This window comes from Erythrolamprus reginae, chromosome 2, assembly GCF_031021105.1.
Source record: "Erythrolamprus reginae isolate rEryReg1 chromosome 2, rEryReg1.hap1, whole genome shotgun sequence".
Lineage (NCBI taxonomy): Eukaryota > Metazoa > Chordata > Lepidosauria > Squamata > Dipsadidae > Erythrolamprus > Erythrolamprus reginae.
In genome coordinates, this window is record NC_091951.1 from 103,960,308 (window position 1) to 103,980,786 (window position 20,479).

The 20,479-nt window shown below is 37.4% G+C and overlaps 1 protein-coding gene across 1 annotated transcript in view; it reads right to left on the reverse strand.

Annotated features, from left to right (window-relative positions):
- SGCD (sarcoglycan delta) overlaps window positions 1–20,479 on the reverse strand; it is a 319,572-nt gene that overhangs the window by 118,793 nt on the left and 180,300 nt on the right. Inside the window, exon 4 of the mRNA XM_070739007.1 lies at window positions 19,580–19,681. Within this exon, the coding sequence (XP_070595108.1) occupies window positions 19,580–19,681 (102 nt within the window). The remainder of the gene's footprint in view (window positions 1–19,579; window positions 19,682–20,479) is intronic.

Sequence of the window (20,479 nt, forward strand, 5' to 3'; positions counted from 1 at the left end):
AATTTATCTGCAAGTTGTGGCAAAGAAAGTCAGGAAATATGGTGAAAGAATAAGATTAACATAGTATATAAAGAACATCAAAATGATATTATATCAAATGATATAATGATCAGTCACAGAATCAACAATGACTTTTTTGAAATGATCGTTTCAAAATAGTATTTTGGAATCAACCATTAATAGTAAAGGAACTAGCATTAAACCAGAGACTAAGATTTGGTAGAGTAGCCATGAAGGCTTTAGAAAAAGAAATCAGGTGCAAGGACCCACAAAGATAAAAACTTCAATAGTTTTCTTTTTTGACATTTTATAGAAATGAAAATTGAGCTTTGAAGAAACAGGATAGAAAGAATACTGATGTTTTTGAACTTTAGTTTTGAAGAAGATTGCATGGATATCAAAGAAAACGAAGAAATGGATCACTGAACAAATCAACCAGAGTTCTGACTCAAGAAGATAATAACCAGGCTCAAATTATCATATGTTGGCCATACTATGCAAACATTCAGCTCCTTGGAAAAGTCTATAATTCTGGAAAAGGCGGAAGGATGGAGAGAAGATGACCAACAGCACAGTAGATGTACTCAAATAACAGCAGCAGTGGGCACACCATTGGTAGTCCTGAAGGACCAAGCTGGGAAAAATTGTCCTGAAGAAAATCAATATGGGTAGCTAGAGTCAATGTGTCAGGGCCGATCACACATGGCCCATAAAGATTCTATTCTATTCTATTCCACTCTATTCTACCCTACCCTTCCCAAAACAAAATTGTTCAGAAATCACTGTATGCAGACTGACTAAATATGACATGTATTTAACTTGAAAGTCCCCATTTCTAAGAAGCCAATACTGCTGCTATGGAATTAGGTGGTTTTAAAAGGCACATGTATCACATTCATTCAGCACCCTAAAAATTATCAAATCCCTCACCTTGCCCCCCAAAAGATCAAATGAACCATTAACAATCAATTTAACACGCTGTTGTGCACATTCAACTTTGTACAGAACAAAGTATTCAATGAGAATATTTCATTCATTCAGATCTAGGATGTGTTATTTGAGTGTTCCCTTTATTTTTTTGAGCAGTATATTTCCAACAGGGATTTGTGAACAGTGGGATTGATATGCAAGCTCATGTCTCCAAAATTTATCCTGATCTAATTAGGTTTTACATCTTACTGCTATCAGCTGTGCATAAAACATGTTCCCCAATCTCTAGCTGTAATGGACATTCTGCATAGCTAAAAATTGATACTGTAGGATATTTTTCAGCTGAACAGACTGTTATTTTTAGCCAGGGATCATTGAGTTTATATTAAAAGACAAGCATGAAGGACGCTGCCTATGCGAGACAACTGTCCTCAGGCTGATTCGAGTGGTCCACTGGATACTTAAGAAAGTCTCCAAGGTTTTTCACCCAATCAATTGTAATACTTCAATCAGCCTAAATAGGAGTAACGTCTGTCCATTTCTAACTTCTAATCTCAATGAAATTAAGACATTAAAGAACTAGCAAACCAATTATGAGACTAGAATACAACCACAGAGCCTGCAGTTATTTGGAGATGGGGAGGTAAGCTAGCTCCAGGCAGTGAGGGATATTTTCCAGCAAGCATGAACAATTTTTAAGAAAGAGATGCTGAGACTGAAAAGAAGGGAAATGGAATTTGCAGGGAGTTTATTTAGCCTAACAGTAACAGAATAGTCTTCCTGATGTTTGTGCATTTCTTATGGGTTGTCTTATACCTCCCAGCATTAAGAGTCAGTTTGATCTAGTTGCTAATTGTAATACTGAGATTTGTCACCCAACTCATCCAAAAGGCACTGGCTTGATTAGAACAGCACGGAAAAACCAATAAGACTTAGTAAGATTAAAGTCAGATGGTACTTGAGAAACAAATGAGAAAATATTGGCTAAATTCATATGCAGGAACTTGATATTTTCTTTGCAACCTGTATACATACAATATTGTTTTATTTTTGCATTATATGGTGCCAAATTCCTGTTCATTGATTTCTGGAGATATGGACAATGCAGCAAACATCTCTGGGAGCAAATGATTTAGGAAAGAACATTTTTTTGGGGGAGGGGGTGCATTTAATATTAAGTGCCCTAATCTGAAACAGAACAATAAAGGATTATCACAAAAAAGAGAAGGAATCATAGATCAAATGTTTAATACAAGCAAGTGCCTTTCAGAGAAATATCTGCAGAAAGAATAGAAATGTAATAACCAGTGTGCAAAAATTATACTTTTCTTTGGAACTTTATTATAACTCACATTTACCGAAACCAGCATGCTCCAATATAACTGTAGAACAAACTATTTAAACTGAAACTATTCCATCTAAACTTAAGAAAGAATTGGCCAGGAAATAGGTTTGATTGCAGAATTGCAGAACAAACCTGAAATCTTGACTAGCATAGCCATTAATGAGAATTGTTGGGAATTGTAGTATAATTGAACAATATTTGAAGATCTGAAGCATCTATATATCCAGCTTGTATTCTCAACAGATGAAAGTAGATTGTTATGACTGATTTATATAATTGATGTATAGGGCCACCCAATAGTATGGCTCTGAGACGCATACAACATAAAAACTAACCAAAAGAATTAGGTAATATTAAAATACATACAATATATAAAATATAAGATGGTGGCAAAGCACAACAATAAAAACAGTTGAAGGAGGACACCCCTTAACTGGACACAAATTCCTGGTACAAAAACTAGGAATTATTGACCTTTCTAGAAGTGGGCCTGTCATATATTGGGGTGGGGTGGGGAATAGAGCAGAAAGGAATCCTTTCCATGAAATGTTAATATTTAAACAGGAATGTCCTCCATATGTGAGAATATATGGTAGGCAAAAATTATTGGGAGAAGACAAATAATGCAATGTAGAGCTTTAAATATAATAAATATAAATATAATAACCAGTTACAACACTTATCTCTTTATCCCATATGCCATCTCTTAGCTATAAACAAATCTGTGAAAGATCCCTTTTAAATCTTTGTGTCATCAGAAAGTCCATAGAGAGTTGCCAGAAATATCAACATATCTGCTTTAATGTTGATCAAATAAACCAGTATTATGTTTATATTGCTTCCTTTTACTTCTAACAGTTCTTTCTAATATTGCTGTAGGATTTGATTTCTCTTCATTTCTTTTTGTTCTATCAGAGTGTTCTTCAAATTTTAACAAACCTCTTTTGCAAAGCCTTTAGAAAAAAATTATCCAGTTCACTCTCTCAATTGTCATTTGTATTTCTCTTTTAAATTTTAAAATCTCAGACAATTTCTTTTGTGGATCCAGGGAAGCATCCTTTTTTCAATCACTCTCTTGGCCTGTCACTTGCAAAATCCATTTCTGATACTGTCTCTACCTTGCAAAATGCTTTTATTAAGAGTATCTATTAATCTGAATGTACATACTACAATATTTTGACTGTTGTGGTGATGTCTTCTGACATCTTTAAAAGATATTATCTGATTCTCTTTTCAGAAACAAAGGACATGAGCTTGCCTTTCTCATTTGAAAAGGCCCTTGCTTTAACTTACTATTTTATCTTTAAAATACTTCTAGAATTTCAAATGGTTCAGATTGGTTTTTTAAATGAGATAGAGACCTTTTGTACTGATATCACTTTTTTAAAAACAAACAAACATTATATTGAACATTTTCAACATGAAAAATGCAATACAGACAAACACACAAAATGAAAATTTTCACTTGTTACAGTAATTTGTATCAGTATGAAATAATGTCCATAACCTACATCGATGTACTATAATGTTTACTGATGTCATTTTTATGAAATTTCATCCACAAAAGTTATTTAAAATGTTTTCTTTTGAAACTATGCAGAAGTTTTGTTTTGGTGGTCCCTTGATAGTTGGGACAAGATGTTAAGCAGCAAAAGATTTGTTTAGTTGCTATTTTTCACTGATTGCTAATTTTTATAGCTTAAGCATATTTTCTCTGGCAATAGTTTCTACATGTTTATCTTAATAAAATGTATTGGTTTGGGTTTTTTGGTTTTAATCTTTTATTTTCATCTAGAGTCACTGTTTGTAAGAAGAGCATCCATATAAACAAAAGAAAAAGAAGGGAGAAGGAGGGGAGAGAGAGAGAGATGGAGAGAGATGTGGTTAGGGGAGGTCATGTGACTGGGTGGGAGTGAGTGATGTCAAGTTGCCTACGCACACTCATGTTTTATGGCTGCCGGTGTTTTTTAAATGTGGAAAACGGGTCAAAATGGCTCTTTGAGTGTTTAACTTCGCAGCAGACCGCTGTTCAAGCTCTATAATGTGAAAAAAGTTCAGTCATTTCAATTGGGATGCAAAGAAAATAATTTAGCACACTGACTTTCCAATATTGCAGCAGAAGCTTCTAATTGTAACAAAATGTAAAGTATAAGAGCAAGTCAGACTACTGTTTATGGTTCATAGGCTTTAATAGATAATATTGTTATGGGATATAAAATATGTTTACATTTGCAGTGAAAATTGCTCCTAGACATAAACAATCTGGAAGTTCTCTGCCACAACTACAGTAGAAGAATATTTGGGTGGTTCAGGTCAGCTGGTATCTTGCTTGTATCTTGCTTGTAAATCAGATTACACCCACCTTTAAATTCCCAATTTTGAATTTTGCCCACAGACTTTGAAGGGGTACAGATGCCCTGTAAAGCAGTGGTCCCCAACATTTTTTCCACCAGGGACCAGTTTCAGCAAGGCAATTTTTCTATGGCCCGGTGGGGGCGGAAAGGGGTGTGGTTGGGGGTGGGATTAAGCATGGGGGTGCTGGTCCTTCCCGCCCCTCTTTCCCGCCATCGCCCTGTGGCCGGCAGAACCTGCCTCCCAAACCCTCTTGCCCGGTGGCAGGTGAAGCGCTGGAGGGAGGGGGTCAAGCCGGCCCTCCTGCCTCCCCCCCAGCCAAAAACGCAAAAGAGGCTTGAGCCTCCCGGTCCTTCCCGCCCCTCTGTCCCATCCATCGCCCTGTGGCCGGCAGAACCTGCCTCCCGAGGCCTCTTTCCCAGCGGGAGATGAAGCACTGGAGGGAGGGGGCGGCGGCAGGAGGACTGGCAGCTGCTGACTCCACGGACCGGTGCAACATGCCCCGCGGCCCGGTACTGGTCCGCGGCCCGGTGGTTGGGGACCCCTGCTGTAAAGAACCCCACAAGCACTGAACCTAAAAGTACTTTGTTCTGTGCTGGTGGAGAAGACTGAGAGGAATTACTTCCACAACACTAGTTTAAGCAATTCAAGGACACACACATCATTGAAGCAAATCAGATAGCTTCTTCACTTTGATGAAGTGGATCATGCAGCCTCCACAGCGTGAATCACTTTGTCAGAATGAATCTATGATGCATTGCACAGACATAAAAACTAGCCCTCTCCATCCACATATCTTAGTTGGTGATGAACTTTAACAGCGCTGATTCTATCAAAATCCAGTGACAGAACACATGATCATTTATCTTTTTAATTCCTTTCCTATCATATTAAATTTTGAGGAACTCAGTGAACTGAAGATTAATCTATTGCTTAAAAGAGAATTTTTGACAAATTGCAAGGCCTAACATCAAACTTTCTGATTTTAGGCATTTAAGCACCTATTTGAATACAAATAGCTTTACAATTGTCTAATGGGATACTCTTGATATGATACAAATTTTTCATTTTAAAATCAGGTGAAACCAATGTAAACAGGCAAATCTGGTCCACTTGGCCCAGTTGGTAGACTTTAATAGGTGCTGATTATGCTGCCCATTTTCATGAAATTAAAAAGCTTATAAATGTCATCAACCATTACTCTTCCATTTGAAGAAACGTATGGCATGTAGAGAATTTAATGAAACTATATTAATTATGCTATGGATAGCCTCAATGAGATTGCAGGTTACTTATTTAACTAGGTTTATTGTTACTAGTATAAAAACATTTCCATCAAATTCAAGGTTTAAACAGCATAATAATCACTAACATGTTTTCTATCCTTTTGTAAGTTTCTCAATGAAAGATCCTTCCCAAAGATAAAATAAAGTTATACTAGTGTTTTCTTAATTTTGGATATTTCTAGTATCTTATTTTATCTTTATGAATTAGAAAATTAAATCATATCAGTTTTAGTGGCAGAAAAAGAATGAGCTTATTTTGAAACCAGGAATGAAAAACCAGTTTTGGTGTAATTGTTTAGAGTTACACAAGCAAAACAAAAAACCATGAACAAATTCTGGATTTCTGAGAAAGAAAGAATGAATACCTATTGAATAGACAGGCTCTATTAATTTTCTGGACAAAGAGAGGACTTGAGACCACCCAAGTGACCACACAATTGCCTCTTCCAAGGAAACTGTAAGGCAGAGCCTTTGGCAGGTTTGATAGAAAAGCCAACTACAGTATTTGCTCAAATCATCTTTCAAAAGGACACCGAGATGGCATATTTTCTTTTCTAATTGCTTTTGGAAATTGCTTGTTAGTTGCTTTTCAGCTAATAGGAAACTTTAGATCAATATTTTTAGAGCAGTGGGTATTTTATTCAAACTTTAGCAGCAGAGGTTTTAAATACAAGTTTAAGGATTTAAAACATTTTAGAATAAACAGCAAGAAGGTGTTTACGATCTTGATTTTGGAAAATAACTGTAGCTAAGATAGATATAGCTAAGAATTGAGATGGATTTGAGTTAAGATTTAAAATTAATTACAGTATTAGAATTTTTCCTGTGGGAAAAATATTTTTTGTTTTGAATTTTCTTTTTCAAAAATGATGAGAGTCTAAAGGTTGGGCACTACAGGGAGTCAGAAGGAACTAAAGATTACAATTAAGGCAGAAGAATACTTAAATTTAACTTAACAATAGACAATGGAGCAAAATACTGTAACACCAGATGTATTGAAGGATATTTGTGAACCATGGATACAGAAGTTAATTTTAAGTTCAATAGATAATATCTAAAATGTTATGAAAGAGGAATACATTTTTATCTGAAAAGACGGAGACTGCTCTGAACATAGATTTAAAAATTGCAGGAATGGTATGGAAAAAGATGCTGCATTGGATATATAAGTGAAACCAGCTAATGTCTCAATAATTAAAAGGAATATATAAATAACAAACCAAAAGAGTGACCTGGATATTGTTCCAATATTGAATTTACAAACTCAACTTGTTAAAGTTTTGAAGAATTTTGGGAGAAAGTATGTCAGCCTTCCCAGATAAAGCAGATTACTTTAACATAAGCTTTCTTTTACAGAACCTTGCCTCCCACCAACACTTTTAATTGGTTGATCATTAGAGTGGGTCCTTCTTAAGTTTCTTTCTTTGACTGTGAAGCCCTGGGTGGGTGGGTGGGGCTCCTGCCTCTCTTAACTAATTGTTTTCTTGGCAGCTTCTCTTATCTCCATTTCCTACGGTCAACCACACACAGGCTTGAGGAGAGCCAGTACATTGTTCTGTGGCCCATGGAGCTGAAAGAGGGGCCATGAAAAAGATTTTTTTTTAACAAAACTAAAATTTTAAAAAGAAAAACAGTTTATTCATTTAGGAATATATTTTATATTTCATTTCAGTGTCTGAATGGTTATGAAATGTCATCTCAAAATCTGGAGCTCAAAAACACAAGGAGAAACAGAAATGTGGTGAGATTAATAAAAGGGGCGATAATACTTTTTAAATTTGGCATTAAATGCAGTGGCACTGCTTTTGTGCACATGGCCTGGCCAGGGTGGGGTGGGGGCACTTCTCCTGAGCATGCAGCGGGAACCCCTCCCTTCCTTTTTGGCCAAGGCCTCTCCAAGCGGCCTATGTGAGGCAAGCGGGAAAAACCGCATAGCCTCCCCCTGAATTTCCCATGCAAGAGACCGAGGAAAGTCTGGTGGCAGCTGCAAGCTCCCCTTCTGATGCCCATTCTGACGCCTCAGAAGGGTCCAGAGGCAGTGGAGGAGGGAGTAGCAGCAGCGACTTCGAGGCTGGACGGCTGCCAGTGGAGTCGCCTTAGGGACAGGAGGCCCAGCTGGAGCCCTAACCAGTTGGAAAAGTCAATACCAACCAAGCTGAGGAGAAGGAGGTGGAGGAGGAGGAAAAAAGCAATGGGGGGGTCCATATTAGTCTTGTTCTAGCACTTAATAATCCTCTCGGCCCTGACCACACATTCAGTTACATTGGACAAATTAAAAATTAAAAGAAATTGAACTCTAAGACCTTTTTTGAAGGGTTTAACAATCAAGATTATTAAAAGTAAAATACATAAACCTCGTTGGTTTATTTGGAAAAGGCTAAAATAGTTAATAATAGCTATGTTATCTCTGGTAGTCCTTAATAATGTTTTGCTGAATGATGAGCCTTTAAGGTTTATAAATAAGAGATGGGATATGGGAAGAAGGAATTATTTATTGTATTTTAAGAAAAGGTGATATCATACTTATGATAGAGGGGCAAGACATTATTTAAATATCTAAATATCTTTATTTAGATTATCTTTTCTTTTTCTTTACTATATTATTATTATTATTTCTTTCTTTTCTGTTTTTTTGTATTTTTTGCCTTTTTTAGGTTTTTTTTATTCTTTAACCTTTGTTTGTGTAGGTTTTTACCTTCTTAGTTGTAATTTTTAATTAAATTACATTTAAGAAACCTGAGCAAATTTTCCTGCTATAAAAATGGTCTTACTTTCTCATACTGAAAGCAGAGGTCCTGAACTAAAGTTTCAATATTTGTACATGCTAGCATATAATTTTTTTTAAAAAAGTATATACATGTGCATCAAATCTAGAAGTTTCTGCTTGAAAACTTTCACTTACGCTATACAAATGCCAATAAAGATTTTATATCAACTTGTGATGGTTGTATTTAGTTGACAGTTCTTGCAACAGAAACAGCTGCCACATTAATGGTGTCTGCTTGGTTTATTCTTCTGGTTGTCTTTCCTTATCTTGCTTTTTACATTTGGCTAGAGGCGAAAAAATGTTAAATCGAAAGAAACATCTCAAACTTCCCACAATGCAAGGGAAATAATTGTATTGCTTTGAAACAGAGATATATATCACCTCATAAAGTAGTAAGTAGCTAGATATTGCTGTGAAAAATATTCATTTATTTGTAGCAGCTGAATAGAATGTTTTATGAATTTACTAGTGTTTTAAAATACAAATATCTTGTGCTTGCATAACACTAAAACCAAGAAACAACACATAGTAAATGAGACTTCAAACCACTGCCAAGCTCCACTTTGGCTGAACTATTTTATATATCAGAAAGAGTATGACCTTAATTACCCAAAGTAAATATTGTCGGCAGATTTTACTCTGCAATCCAATGCTAAAACATTATCCTCAATTTACAACTAATTGTTTAAATGACAATTTGAAGTTATAATGGACCCTGAGAGTGTGCTGTATAGCCTGTAAAGCATTTCTGGCTATCATAGAACATGGTACCACACCCTGCAGTCATATGATCATAGCATGAGTGCATAGTGACATGTTTGCATGTACAAATGGTTTCCAAGTGCTCCATGATCATTTAATCCTCATTAAATGAGCTATGGTGGCACAATGGTTGAAATGCAGGACTGTAGGCCAAATGACTGCTCAGTCCAGGAGTTTGATTCTGAATGACTCAAGGTTGATTCAGTCTTCCATCCTTCCGAGGTCGGTAAAATGAGGACCCAGATTGTTTAGGTTAATATGCTGACTATGCAAACCACTTATAGAGGGCTGTAAAGCACTGTGAAGTGGTATATAAACCTAAATACTATTGCTATTTGCAATACTATCTTCTGGTTTCCACAGAATGTCAACGGGGAAGCTGACAGGCAAAGTTGATGATGCTTGGTGAAATAGAATTCAGACCCTGAAAAAGCTGAACTCTGCCCTGCAACCTGCCAGATCCCTTCCATTGTGCACATAGAGAAAAACTGAATTTCTCTGGTAGGAGGCAGAAACAGAGCTCAAATCTCAAAAATCTGAGCTGTGTTCCTTCATGTGTTGTCCCTTTTCACACATAAAGGAAAGCTGAATTCAGCAGGCAGTTGTCCACTCTGTTCACTTATGATGAAGGAGAGTGCATAATGACTGTAAGCAAGAGTGCTGGGATTGCAGTTGTTGAGTGAATTAGTTATATGGCCATCTCACTTAATGTTTTGTTTCCAGTCCCAACAAATAATTGTAAATAGATTTTTGTTTTGCTTTTATTACTATTATTATTATTATTATTATTATTATTATTATTATTATTACTACTACTACTACTACTGTTGTTGTTGTTGTTGTTGTTGTTGTTATTATTATTATTATTATTATTATTATTATTATTATTATTATTATTATTATTATAGTTGGAAGGAATCTTGTAGGTCTTCTAGTCCAACCCCCTGTTCAGGCAGGAGTCCCTATACCATTTCAGACAAATGGCAGTCCAGTCTCCCTTTGAAAGTCCCAAGTGTTGGCGTGTTCACAATCTCCGCAGGCAAGCTGTTCCACTGGTTGATCGCTCTCACCATCAGAAAGTTCCTCCTTATTTCCAGGTTGAATCTCTCTTTGGTCAGCTTCCATCTGTTGTTCCTTGTTTGGCTTTCTGGTGCTTTGGAAAACAGCCTGACCCATTCCTCTCTGTGGCAGTCCCTCAGGTATTGGAACATTGGTATCATGTCTCCCCTGGTCCTTTTCTTTGCCATGCCCAGTTCCTGCAACCTGTCTTTGTATGTTTGAATTTCCAGCCCCCTTATCATTCTTGTTGCTCTCTTCTGTACTTTCTCTAGAGTTTCAATGTCTTTTTTGTAGTATGGTGACCAAAACTGAATGCAGTACTCTAGGTGTGGTCTAACTAAGGTGTTATAGAGTGGTATTAGTACCTTCCTAGTCCTAGATTGTATCCCTCTGTTAATGCAATTTAGGATTGTATTGGCCTTTTTGGTTGCCATTGCACATTGCTGGCTCATAGTTAGTTGGTTATCCACCAAAACTGCAAGATCCCTCTTGCAGTCGCTGCTATTGAGTGTGATTTCACCTAGTTTATAGGTGACTTTGTGTATAACTTTGGTTTCTCTTATCTAGGTGTAGGATTTTACTTTTCTCTGCATTGAATTTCATTTTATTTGTTTGGGCCCAGTGTACAAGTCTGTCAAGATCCATCTGGATCCTGAGCCTGTCCACTGTGGTATTGGCTATTCCTGCCATCTTGGTGTCATCTGCAAATTTGATTAGTTCTCCTTCTATTCCCTCATCTAGGTCATTATTGAAGATATTAAAATATACTGGGCCTAGGACGGAACTTTGTAGTACCCCACTGCTTACTTCTCTCCATGTGGACTTGGGTCAATTGAGAACTACTTGTTGGGTACGATTGGTCAGCCAGTTGTTAATCCATCTGGTTGTGTAACTGTCTATCCCACTTTTTTTAGCTTGTGGAGAAGTAGGTTGTGGTCCACTTTGTCAAATTCTTTGCTGAAGTCCAATTATACTATGTCCACTGTGCTTTTCTTGTTTATTAATTTGTTCACATTGTTGAAGAATGAAATGAGATTGGTTTGGCATAATTTGTTTTTAACAAACACGGGTTGGCTGTTGGTTATTACTTTGTTTATAATTGAACATAGGCTTAAAAACTACTTTGATACCTTATAACCAGTAGGTCAAAATAAACTAGATAAATAGTGAAATATGGAAGCTCAAGCTACTTAGATTTTTGAGTTAAAATGCCATTATAAAATTAGCAAAGTAAAAACAGATATCTTACATTTTAGAAACCCAAATGGGGATGCATTTTGGAAAGAAAGTTTATATGGCATTATAGATAAATGTTTAGCCTTGCTTTTATGTTAAATGAAAGAAGATCAATATCTGTGCTGAAAGTGGGTCATCATAAATCCATAAGAGGATTGGCTAGTATACTCTTCCATATGAGAAATGATCATGATACTGAAAGAAACCAATAAAATATCAAATTATCTTTGTGCCCTTTTTACTGGTCTTCATGCTTGATTTTTTCCCACAAATTGGAAACTTAAAATTGTAGAAAATATATAAAGGCAGGGGTGGGCGGGTGAACAGAAGAAATCAAAATTCAAAAGATTTAAAATGTTCTGAAACCTTTTCCATGGCCTCAACAAATGAAACTTCTATATTAATATTATTATAAATAATAATAAATAGAAGAAGCAATAATGTACTTTATTTCTGTTCTACTAAGATGATTACAGTCCTATATCTTAGATTCAGAATTGCTGGCTATCATTGCTATTATTAGTATTATAGTGCTCAGTAATAAGCCTATCCAAGAAAGCTTTTCTCCAAGCACAAATAAAATAGTATAATAACCTGAATTATGAAACACATTCAACATTAAGAATTTTCCTTGACATGTATTTTAACATCAACACAAATGAGTCTGCAAAATGGTTATTTCCAAGAAATAAAGCTTGTTTTTTATAGTGTAATAAAAAAATGTAAGAAATAATAAAAGCAGAAATTTTTATGAGGAGAAACACTGAACAGGAGATTAACCTTAATTAAGTGAGTAATAGGCCGGTGAGAATTAGGCATTGAGTGACTCAGATTCTTCATTCAATTTAGAAAAATAATTTTGTTATGTTTGCATGTTCTAATAAAATTGTTGAACTGGATTGATTCAATTCATATTTCCAAAACCAGTTTGGAAGAAGCATAGCACAAGTGCATCTAAATTATTTGATCAGATTTAGAGGCATTCATTTTCTAAAATTAAATTGATTGATTTTCTCTGAAATACTTCATTGGGTGGAACTGATTCTATTTCAGAAGGAGACAATTATCTCTTCCTCAACTTCTCAGTCCTCTAGATGCAGAAGGGTAGGAAAATGAAGATCCACTCTTCTTTACTCTGATGTGGTGATCGAATAAGTATCTATACCAGTAATGGTGAACCTGTGGCACGGGGGCCACAGCAGGTGGCACACAGAGCCATATCTGCTGGCAAACGAGTTGTTGCCCTAGCTCAGCTCCAACATGCATGTATATGTTAGCCAGCTGATTTTTGGCTCCTACAGAGGCTCTGGGAGGGGGTTTTTGGCTTCCAGAGAGCCTCCAGGGGAGTGGAGCCTTTGGAGCCTGGGGAGGGCGAAACATGAGCCTACTGGGCTCACCAGAAGTTGGGAAACAGGCCATTTCCAGCCTCCAGTGGTCTTGGTGGGGGAAAGCTGTTTTTGCCCTTCCTAGGCTTTGAATTATGGGTGTGGGCACTCGTACATGAACGATAGTGTGCATGCATGCTCTTTTGGCACCCGAAGAAAAAAAGGTTCGTCATCACCGATCTATACAACACTTATGGATTTATGGATATACTATATTGTATATCCACAAGTAGAATGACATCTGCAGGTTAGCAAGAATAAAAAGTTCTAAATTTCACAAAACTCAGCACCCAACTGTCCATCTGTCTGTTACTATGATTCCCCACCCCTTCCCCCATGGAGTCATATTGAAACAGAATGCTGCAGAACTTCTTTTATAGGAACTACCTATGCTTTACCCAAAGATGCTTTTTCAAGAGACAGCTGGACTTTCTGGTTTTTCTTTTAAGATGTTTCACTTCTCATCAGGGTGGGCTACTGCCCGGATGTGGGGGAATGCAGTGGGGTAGCGAAAATGGAGCTCCACTGCAGAGCACCCAATTTGCACTGCAAGATGTTGAAAGAAAATGCATGATGTCCTGCATAAGTCATGCCCACAGAGTGGCAGTAAAAATTTTGGTAGCCCTTCACTGCTTCTCATCCAAAAAGCTTCTTCAGCTCTTCTTCAGATCTGTACCTAGATGACTGAGAATCTCCATAGACACATATCCATGCTTTACTTTAGGCAAACAATATTTGTACATTTCTGACAATATAGATGACAGCAATACCTTTATTATGTGAGTTGCCATTGGGCAAAATGAGCCAAGGCAATTGGCCTTTTAGGAGTCATGCTGCCAGTCTATTAATAAATCCTTTGAAAGATATTTGGGAATGTATGGGAACTATATGCATTTTTCCACATCTTCAGAAATTGCTGTTTAATATCTCAATATGCATGCATAACTTTGGAACACTTCAGGAAGCATTTTTGGTCAGTCATGAAAAGCTCCTAAAGAGAAGATTTGTAAGGCATTACCATACACACAAAAATGTGCATATCTATCACACAGCATCTTTACAACTGACCCAGGTTTGTATAATTTGGGGGATTCCAAGGAAGAAATGGTGAGAAGTCCCTTTCTACTGATGCCAGCATGAGCAGCATAAGACATAATAGTCATGTTATTAAAATAGTATTAACATGATTGCAACCTGGATTAGGATTGCATACTAAATTTCTAAATTTGTCACCTAGTCTGCAACCTAAGAAACAGACAATATAGCTGCTTCTGTATTTTCTCAGAACTGTATGCAATATTGTTTAGTTTTGTTTTGATAACACAAAATACACAAAGAAGGTTCCAAGGCATTCAGGTGAGATAGGTAGTACAGAAATATGATAAATAAATTAAAAAGTAGATATGGTCCACCTGAACAATTTTTGATACAGGAGATTTGTTCACAAGTAGTGATGCATTTTCTTGAAAGAAGCCTCCAGGTATCTACTACATGCTAGGATAAACCTGAACTTATTTTGGTCTTGGTGTTTACTGACCTTCATAACACTGGAAGCAAGGATTTACTTCTGACATTTTTTAATCGCTAAAGGTCTTTCAGAGTTTTTGAAAAGTACTGTCCTCACTTTACGTAGTCTTCAAAAGGTGACTGATTTTTTAGTTTATAATGTGTCCCCATGTTAAATCTAGGGAAGGAAGGGGCTTGAGACAACTCTAAGATAACAGCTCTTTATTAAACTATGTACAAGATCCAGCAGTCAGGCTGATAGCTCCTCTTTTATAACCAATCAGCACTCTCCATTTTCCCACTTGAATAGTAGAGCTTGGAATAACCAGACAGTCTTAATATACAACAGCTCCCCGCCCCACACATTTAAAATTGGTTATGTTCACTGTGTAAATATATATTAAGCAAAGCTAGGAGTACTAGCTTGTCATTCAGAGTAAATTAGAGTGGCAGCTCCTGCTGTGGTTGGGTGCTTAGCAACTAAAACTTGGTAGACTTATTTAGTTATATCAGGGAGAAATATAAGCCATGGTGTTCTCATATAGAATATGTATTCATTTGACAAAGGATGGCACCTATTACAGATTCTAATTGTCTAATTTGTGTATCTGGATATTTATCTGATCCAAGTTACCGAATAATATTGAGCATGCTGCAGAAAGGGAAAAAAACCAACTAAAATTCATTAAGACACCAAGTCTCTCACAAAATAGCGCCGGCGGACTTACCCGCCGACGGCGTTTGCGGGAGGGACCGGGAAGACACCGGACCACCACCAAGTGGTGTGGTCAGAGATCCTCCCAAGGATCGTGTGGAGGGACGCCCTTTCCCTTAGGGCCATTCACCGGGTCAGGCGTAGAGTGAATAAGGCCCTGGGACGGGTAGTTAGGGAACTAGGTGGGGTTGTAGTGGCCCATCCCCTCATCACTGTAGATCGGCCGTGGCTTTACCGGGCTGATGGCGTTCACCTGTCAGAACAGGGGAACGCCATTTTCTTACAGGACCTGCAGCGGTCTCTGCGTGAGCTGGAGCAGCTAGAGGGGGGAGTCGGGGGGGCCAAGATAGAGATCTGACCCCCGCTTCGTGGCAGGTTAGGGGCGGAAAACTGGGTGGTGGTCTAGCAACTGCGTGTTCTCCCTTGGGCATCTTTGGGGATGATTGACAGGTTCTCTCCAAGCTTGTGGTGGAAGCGACCTGAGCAGTTGGGGGGAACCTGTCTTTGGGTCACGCACCTTTAAGTCCCCTGTTAGGGGTTAGCCGGAGTGACCCCCCTCATGCAAGTGCATGGCAGGGTCTCAGGTGAGGGAGGGGTCCCTCACCTGGACTAGCATCGAGCTACGCCCATAAGTTGCCCAGGAAGTTTATGTGACGTAACTTTTCCGCCCCGGAAGCAATTGTTTGACCCTGCAGGTCCATTGTTTGGGTCATAGTTGTTTATGCTAATTTTTATGCTAATTTATTTAAATAAATTATGCTAATTTAATTTAATAAAAATGACCCAGTTAAATCCAGCTCTTGTGTCCGTGTCGTTACTCCGCCTCTCCTGCAATACTGTAACAGTTTATCGGCACTAAATTGATGGATCTGTTTCAAGACAGAACATATTTGTATTTTTATAACAAATATGGGAAGTTATTTCTTTAAAAGGATATCTTCTAACATTATTAAATATGGCAGTTCATATGTATGAGGAAATACAAGATTATAAAAATTTCATAGAACACACAATTAACAAATTATGCTAAGTCTAATTTTCACTCAGATTATGGTAATGCAATTTTTTTAAAGCTAGCAGATGGTTTGCACATTAGCCCAACAATAAATTATAACACTTATAGAGACAGTTAAGTACCAGGAATTGCAAAGAATCCAGGGTACAGATGACCCTTCTGATTTTTTAAATAATCTCTGTAATTGATGTACAGGCAAAAAAAATAAAAATACACAGATGTCTAATGTGGTTTCTTGATGAAGCACAAATCACTTCTATTTACTCAGGCAATGCTTCATGGTCCAGTTCATTTCTTAATTAAAGACATCAAGATGCACACAAATGGCATTGAAAAGAATGTTTAGTGTGCTAGTTGTTCAGCTGGGGTTTTTAGATACTTTGCTTGCTTCTCTAAGCCCTGACTCATTTATCATTTCCCTTTAAAACATGACTAAAACACATTTAATCCCCGTGTAACTAAAGACATTGTGGCTTCTCCTTAATTTGTTTTTATTATATGCTTAGAATATTAAACTATGTTATCAAATATTAGAAGTTATACATCAAGGATTTTTGTAAAAAGAACCAGCAGGATTATAGTTTATTTATTTATTTTATTGGATTTATATGCCACCTCTCTCCGAGGATTTGGAGAGGCTTACAGCATATAAAAAACAATGCAACATCAAAATTCAATTAATTTAAAACAATTAATCTAAAACCCCAAAGTATTAAAATCAATCATTGCCATTCACACACAAACATATGCACTTTGTTCATTTGGCCAGGGGGCTAGGGTCTAATGGCCACAAGCCTGGCGGCATAAATGAGTCTTGAGACTCTTGCGGAAGGGGAGGAGGGTGGGGGACAGTGCGGATCTCTGGGGGGAGCTGATTCCAGAAGACCAGGGCTCCCCACAGAGAAGGCTCTTCCCCTAGGCACCGGCAAGCAACATTGTATAGTTGACGGGACCTGTGGGACCTAAATGGTCACTTGGATTCATGTAGCAGGAGGTGGTCTCGCAAGTAATCTGATTTGATGGCATATAGGTAATGCTTAGCTGAAAGTACAGAATAATATAAATATGATAATCCTTCAATATTTATTTAATTTGGAAAGCTAGCATTTATCCTGGATACGGTTTAACCTGGATAATTTCATCGACAAATTGTCTTAGTTAGTTTGACCTTCTCAACAAACAGCTTTGTTGTTGTTGTTTTTTTAAAAAAATATGGGTGTCATATCTTTGTATCATTTTGTTTCATGATAAAAAAGATTGATTCTAAGGAAGGAGGAAAAAATTAGAAATATCATTTATAAATTACTGGGGGCCATTCCACAACTTAGGCCCTAGACTACCAGTGGAGACGCTAACGAGCCGACCTCCTCTTTGGCCGATTGCCAAGACTCAAATGATCTGTGCAGGTCCGAAAGGACTGTACGCAGAACAAGCCGATTGGGCGATTTTGTCACATGGTTTTCTGTGTAACCTTTTGCTGAACCAAGGAGGGAGGGGTGTTAAATATGCATTGAAGCAATGTAAATAAGTTGAATGTGGATTAAGCATTCTGATTGGTTGAAACAATGACAACTGAGTTTAGGTGGGAAAGTAAAAGTATATAAGGAGTGCTCTGACACTGTTACAGTCAGTCGCGTTCTGAGCTGAAGTCACTTTCCAAAAAGAGCTTTCCCCTGCTGAGCTAAATAAAGAATTTAAAAGAACCGACTGCCTCAGTCTTCTTCAGGTACCATTAATTGCAAAAGATAAATACACAAATAATCCTAGATGACATAAAGCCTCGCTTTAAGAGATGACCAGAAAAAAGAAATTCACATACTTTGGACATATTTTTCAGTTTTACTATGCTAAGTAGCCCAGAGTAGTCCCACTAGATAGGCAGCAAAGAAATTTAACAAATGAATAAAATAAATAAAATAGGTTGAAATAATGAGCATTTGTCCATAACGTTGTCATGGTTCTGGCTTGACTCAATGGCATTTGAATAATTCATGTAGCAACAAACACATTCATTCAGCTTTATAACTGCTAACTCCCAGAAAATAATGATTTTGTTTTATTATAGGTAGAAATTACAAAATCATCCAGAACAATATTCAAAATAGATTTGATGGAGCAATATAATGAAACCTATCCTATATGAATGAGAATGTTACAAAAATCAAAACCAGGTGTTAATTCCTTTTCATTAAAACTTTGCCATTTATCCCCAATTATTTAGTGCAGTGATGGCAAAACATTTTAGACACTGAGTGCCCAAACTGTGTGTGCACATGCTCAAACGGAAAGGTGCACGCATGCATGTGCAAATGCAGGCATGCATGGACATGCACATGTGTATGCAGACATGTGCATATGTGGACATGCACAGGAATGCGTGTGCATACATGTACATGCATAGCAGAGACCAGAAGACCAGCTGGCCGGCATGGCAAGTTGTCCCACAGTGAGTTAGCCATAGTGAATTGTTCAATGGCGAAGTGGCTGCGGTGAGTTAGACATGGTGAGTTGGCTATGGTGATAGGCCATAGATGTCTATTGGCATAATCAACACTTCTGCTCCAAAAAACCAATCTCACTTTAATCTCAGAGGAAATAACAACCCCATAACTTCCTGTCTTTACAACAGTGGACTTAATGTTAGTTCACATTGACTATAAGCTAGTTGTCCTGTGATTGATCCACTTTTTCAGTTAACAGTGGAAGAAAGATTGTTTCAACAATCTAGCTGTTCTTAAGCTGTTTTCCTAAGCAGTGTGCTGCTCGCTTACCAAGCAGGAGCTGTGAATTAACAAGCTCTTCTTTCTGACCTTAATCAGTTGATAGATATTTCCTTTCTCCTCCCATGTGGTTGATGCCTCACTGCCAAATGGAAATTGCTTGAGCTCCTGTATGCCTTTCTATGGGCTTTCCCCATTGTTCACCTAAATGTCCTTTTCTTCTCCTTTAGAAGCTAGGTAATACAAGATCCAGTTTCAGAATTTAAGAGATTTAACAGAATTTAACAGAATAACAGGGTCTTGAAAATGGTTGGCAAATCTTTTTAAAAACCTCCAGGTTGGAGCCTCCAGAAGTTGTGGAACTTCTGGAGGCAAGTCACATTTCATTTCTAAATTTGCAGGTTGGATTTCAAAATTGCAGCTGCATTAGTAATCGTGATGTAGTTGTGACATATTTTCAGTCCAGTCAAGAAATAAACATTTTTAGAAGTTCTGACTTACTGTCCGGGACCGGATTTCTTTGGCGTAGAGAGGTTTCAAGAATTCCGAATCTCCTTCTAGCTTTAAACCTTTTTCTGTAATCCTTAGATTTCCCATTCCATCCTGAAATAGAGAAAAGAGTCCCATTACTATGATTTTATAAAATTGGGGTTGCAAAAAGAACAACACCATATAAGCTTTGCTATTCAATCATTCTTTTGGTATAGGTTTTGTAAGAAAATTGTGTTTCAAACAAGCTAAAATTCATGTGTCTAAATAAGACATTTATTCAGGTGAACAATCTGGGAGAGAAGCCATAAAAAGGTACCCTCTTTCTGTCTACACAACTTTTTTTTAAATTAATAACCTCATTTTGCCCAATCTTACAAATATCCTACATAGTTAAATATGCTCATCAAAATTCTACAATAAAAAGGAAATAAAAATAACGTTCAAGCAATTTATCAGAATGAATGTTTTATACTCCACCCCCTTAATCTGTAGCTTTTTATTTTACTTTGTAAAATTTAGCATAGGTCTGAACATCATTCTTTTATAAATGGCTACGTCTCCTTAGAAATCTATAGATGACCACATAGCAATAGCACTTAGACTTATACACCATTCCACAGTGCTTTGCAACCCCTCCTAAGCAGTTTACAGAGTCAGCACATCACCCCCAACAATCTGGGTCCTCATTTTATCCACTTCAGAAGGATGGAAGGCTGATGAGTCTGGTGAGATTTGAACTTATGAACTACAGCCAGCAGAAGCAGCTTGCAGTATTGCACTCTAACCACTGCGCCACCATGGCTCATAACCACATGTAAATGAATGCTAAGACCAATGGTGGGTTTCTACTGGTTCGCCCTGGTTCAGGTAGTATGGTAGCAACAGCAGCAGAAGGCATCGTCATGGATG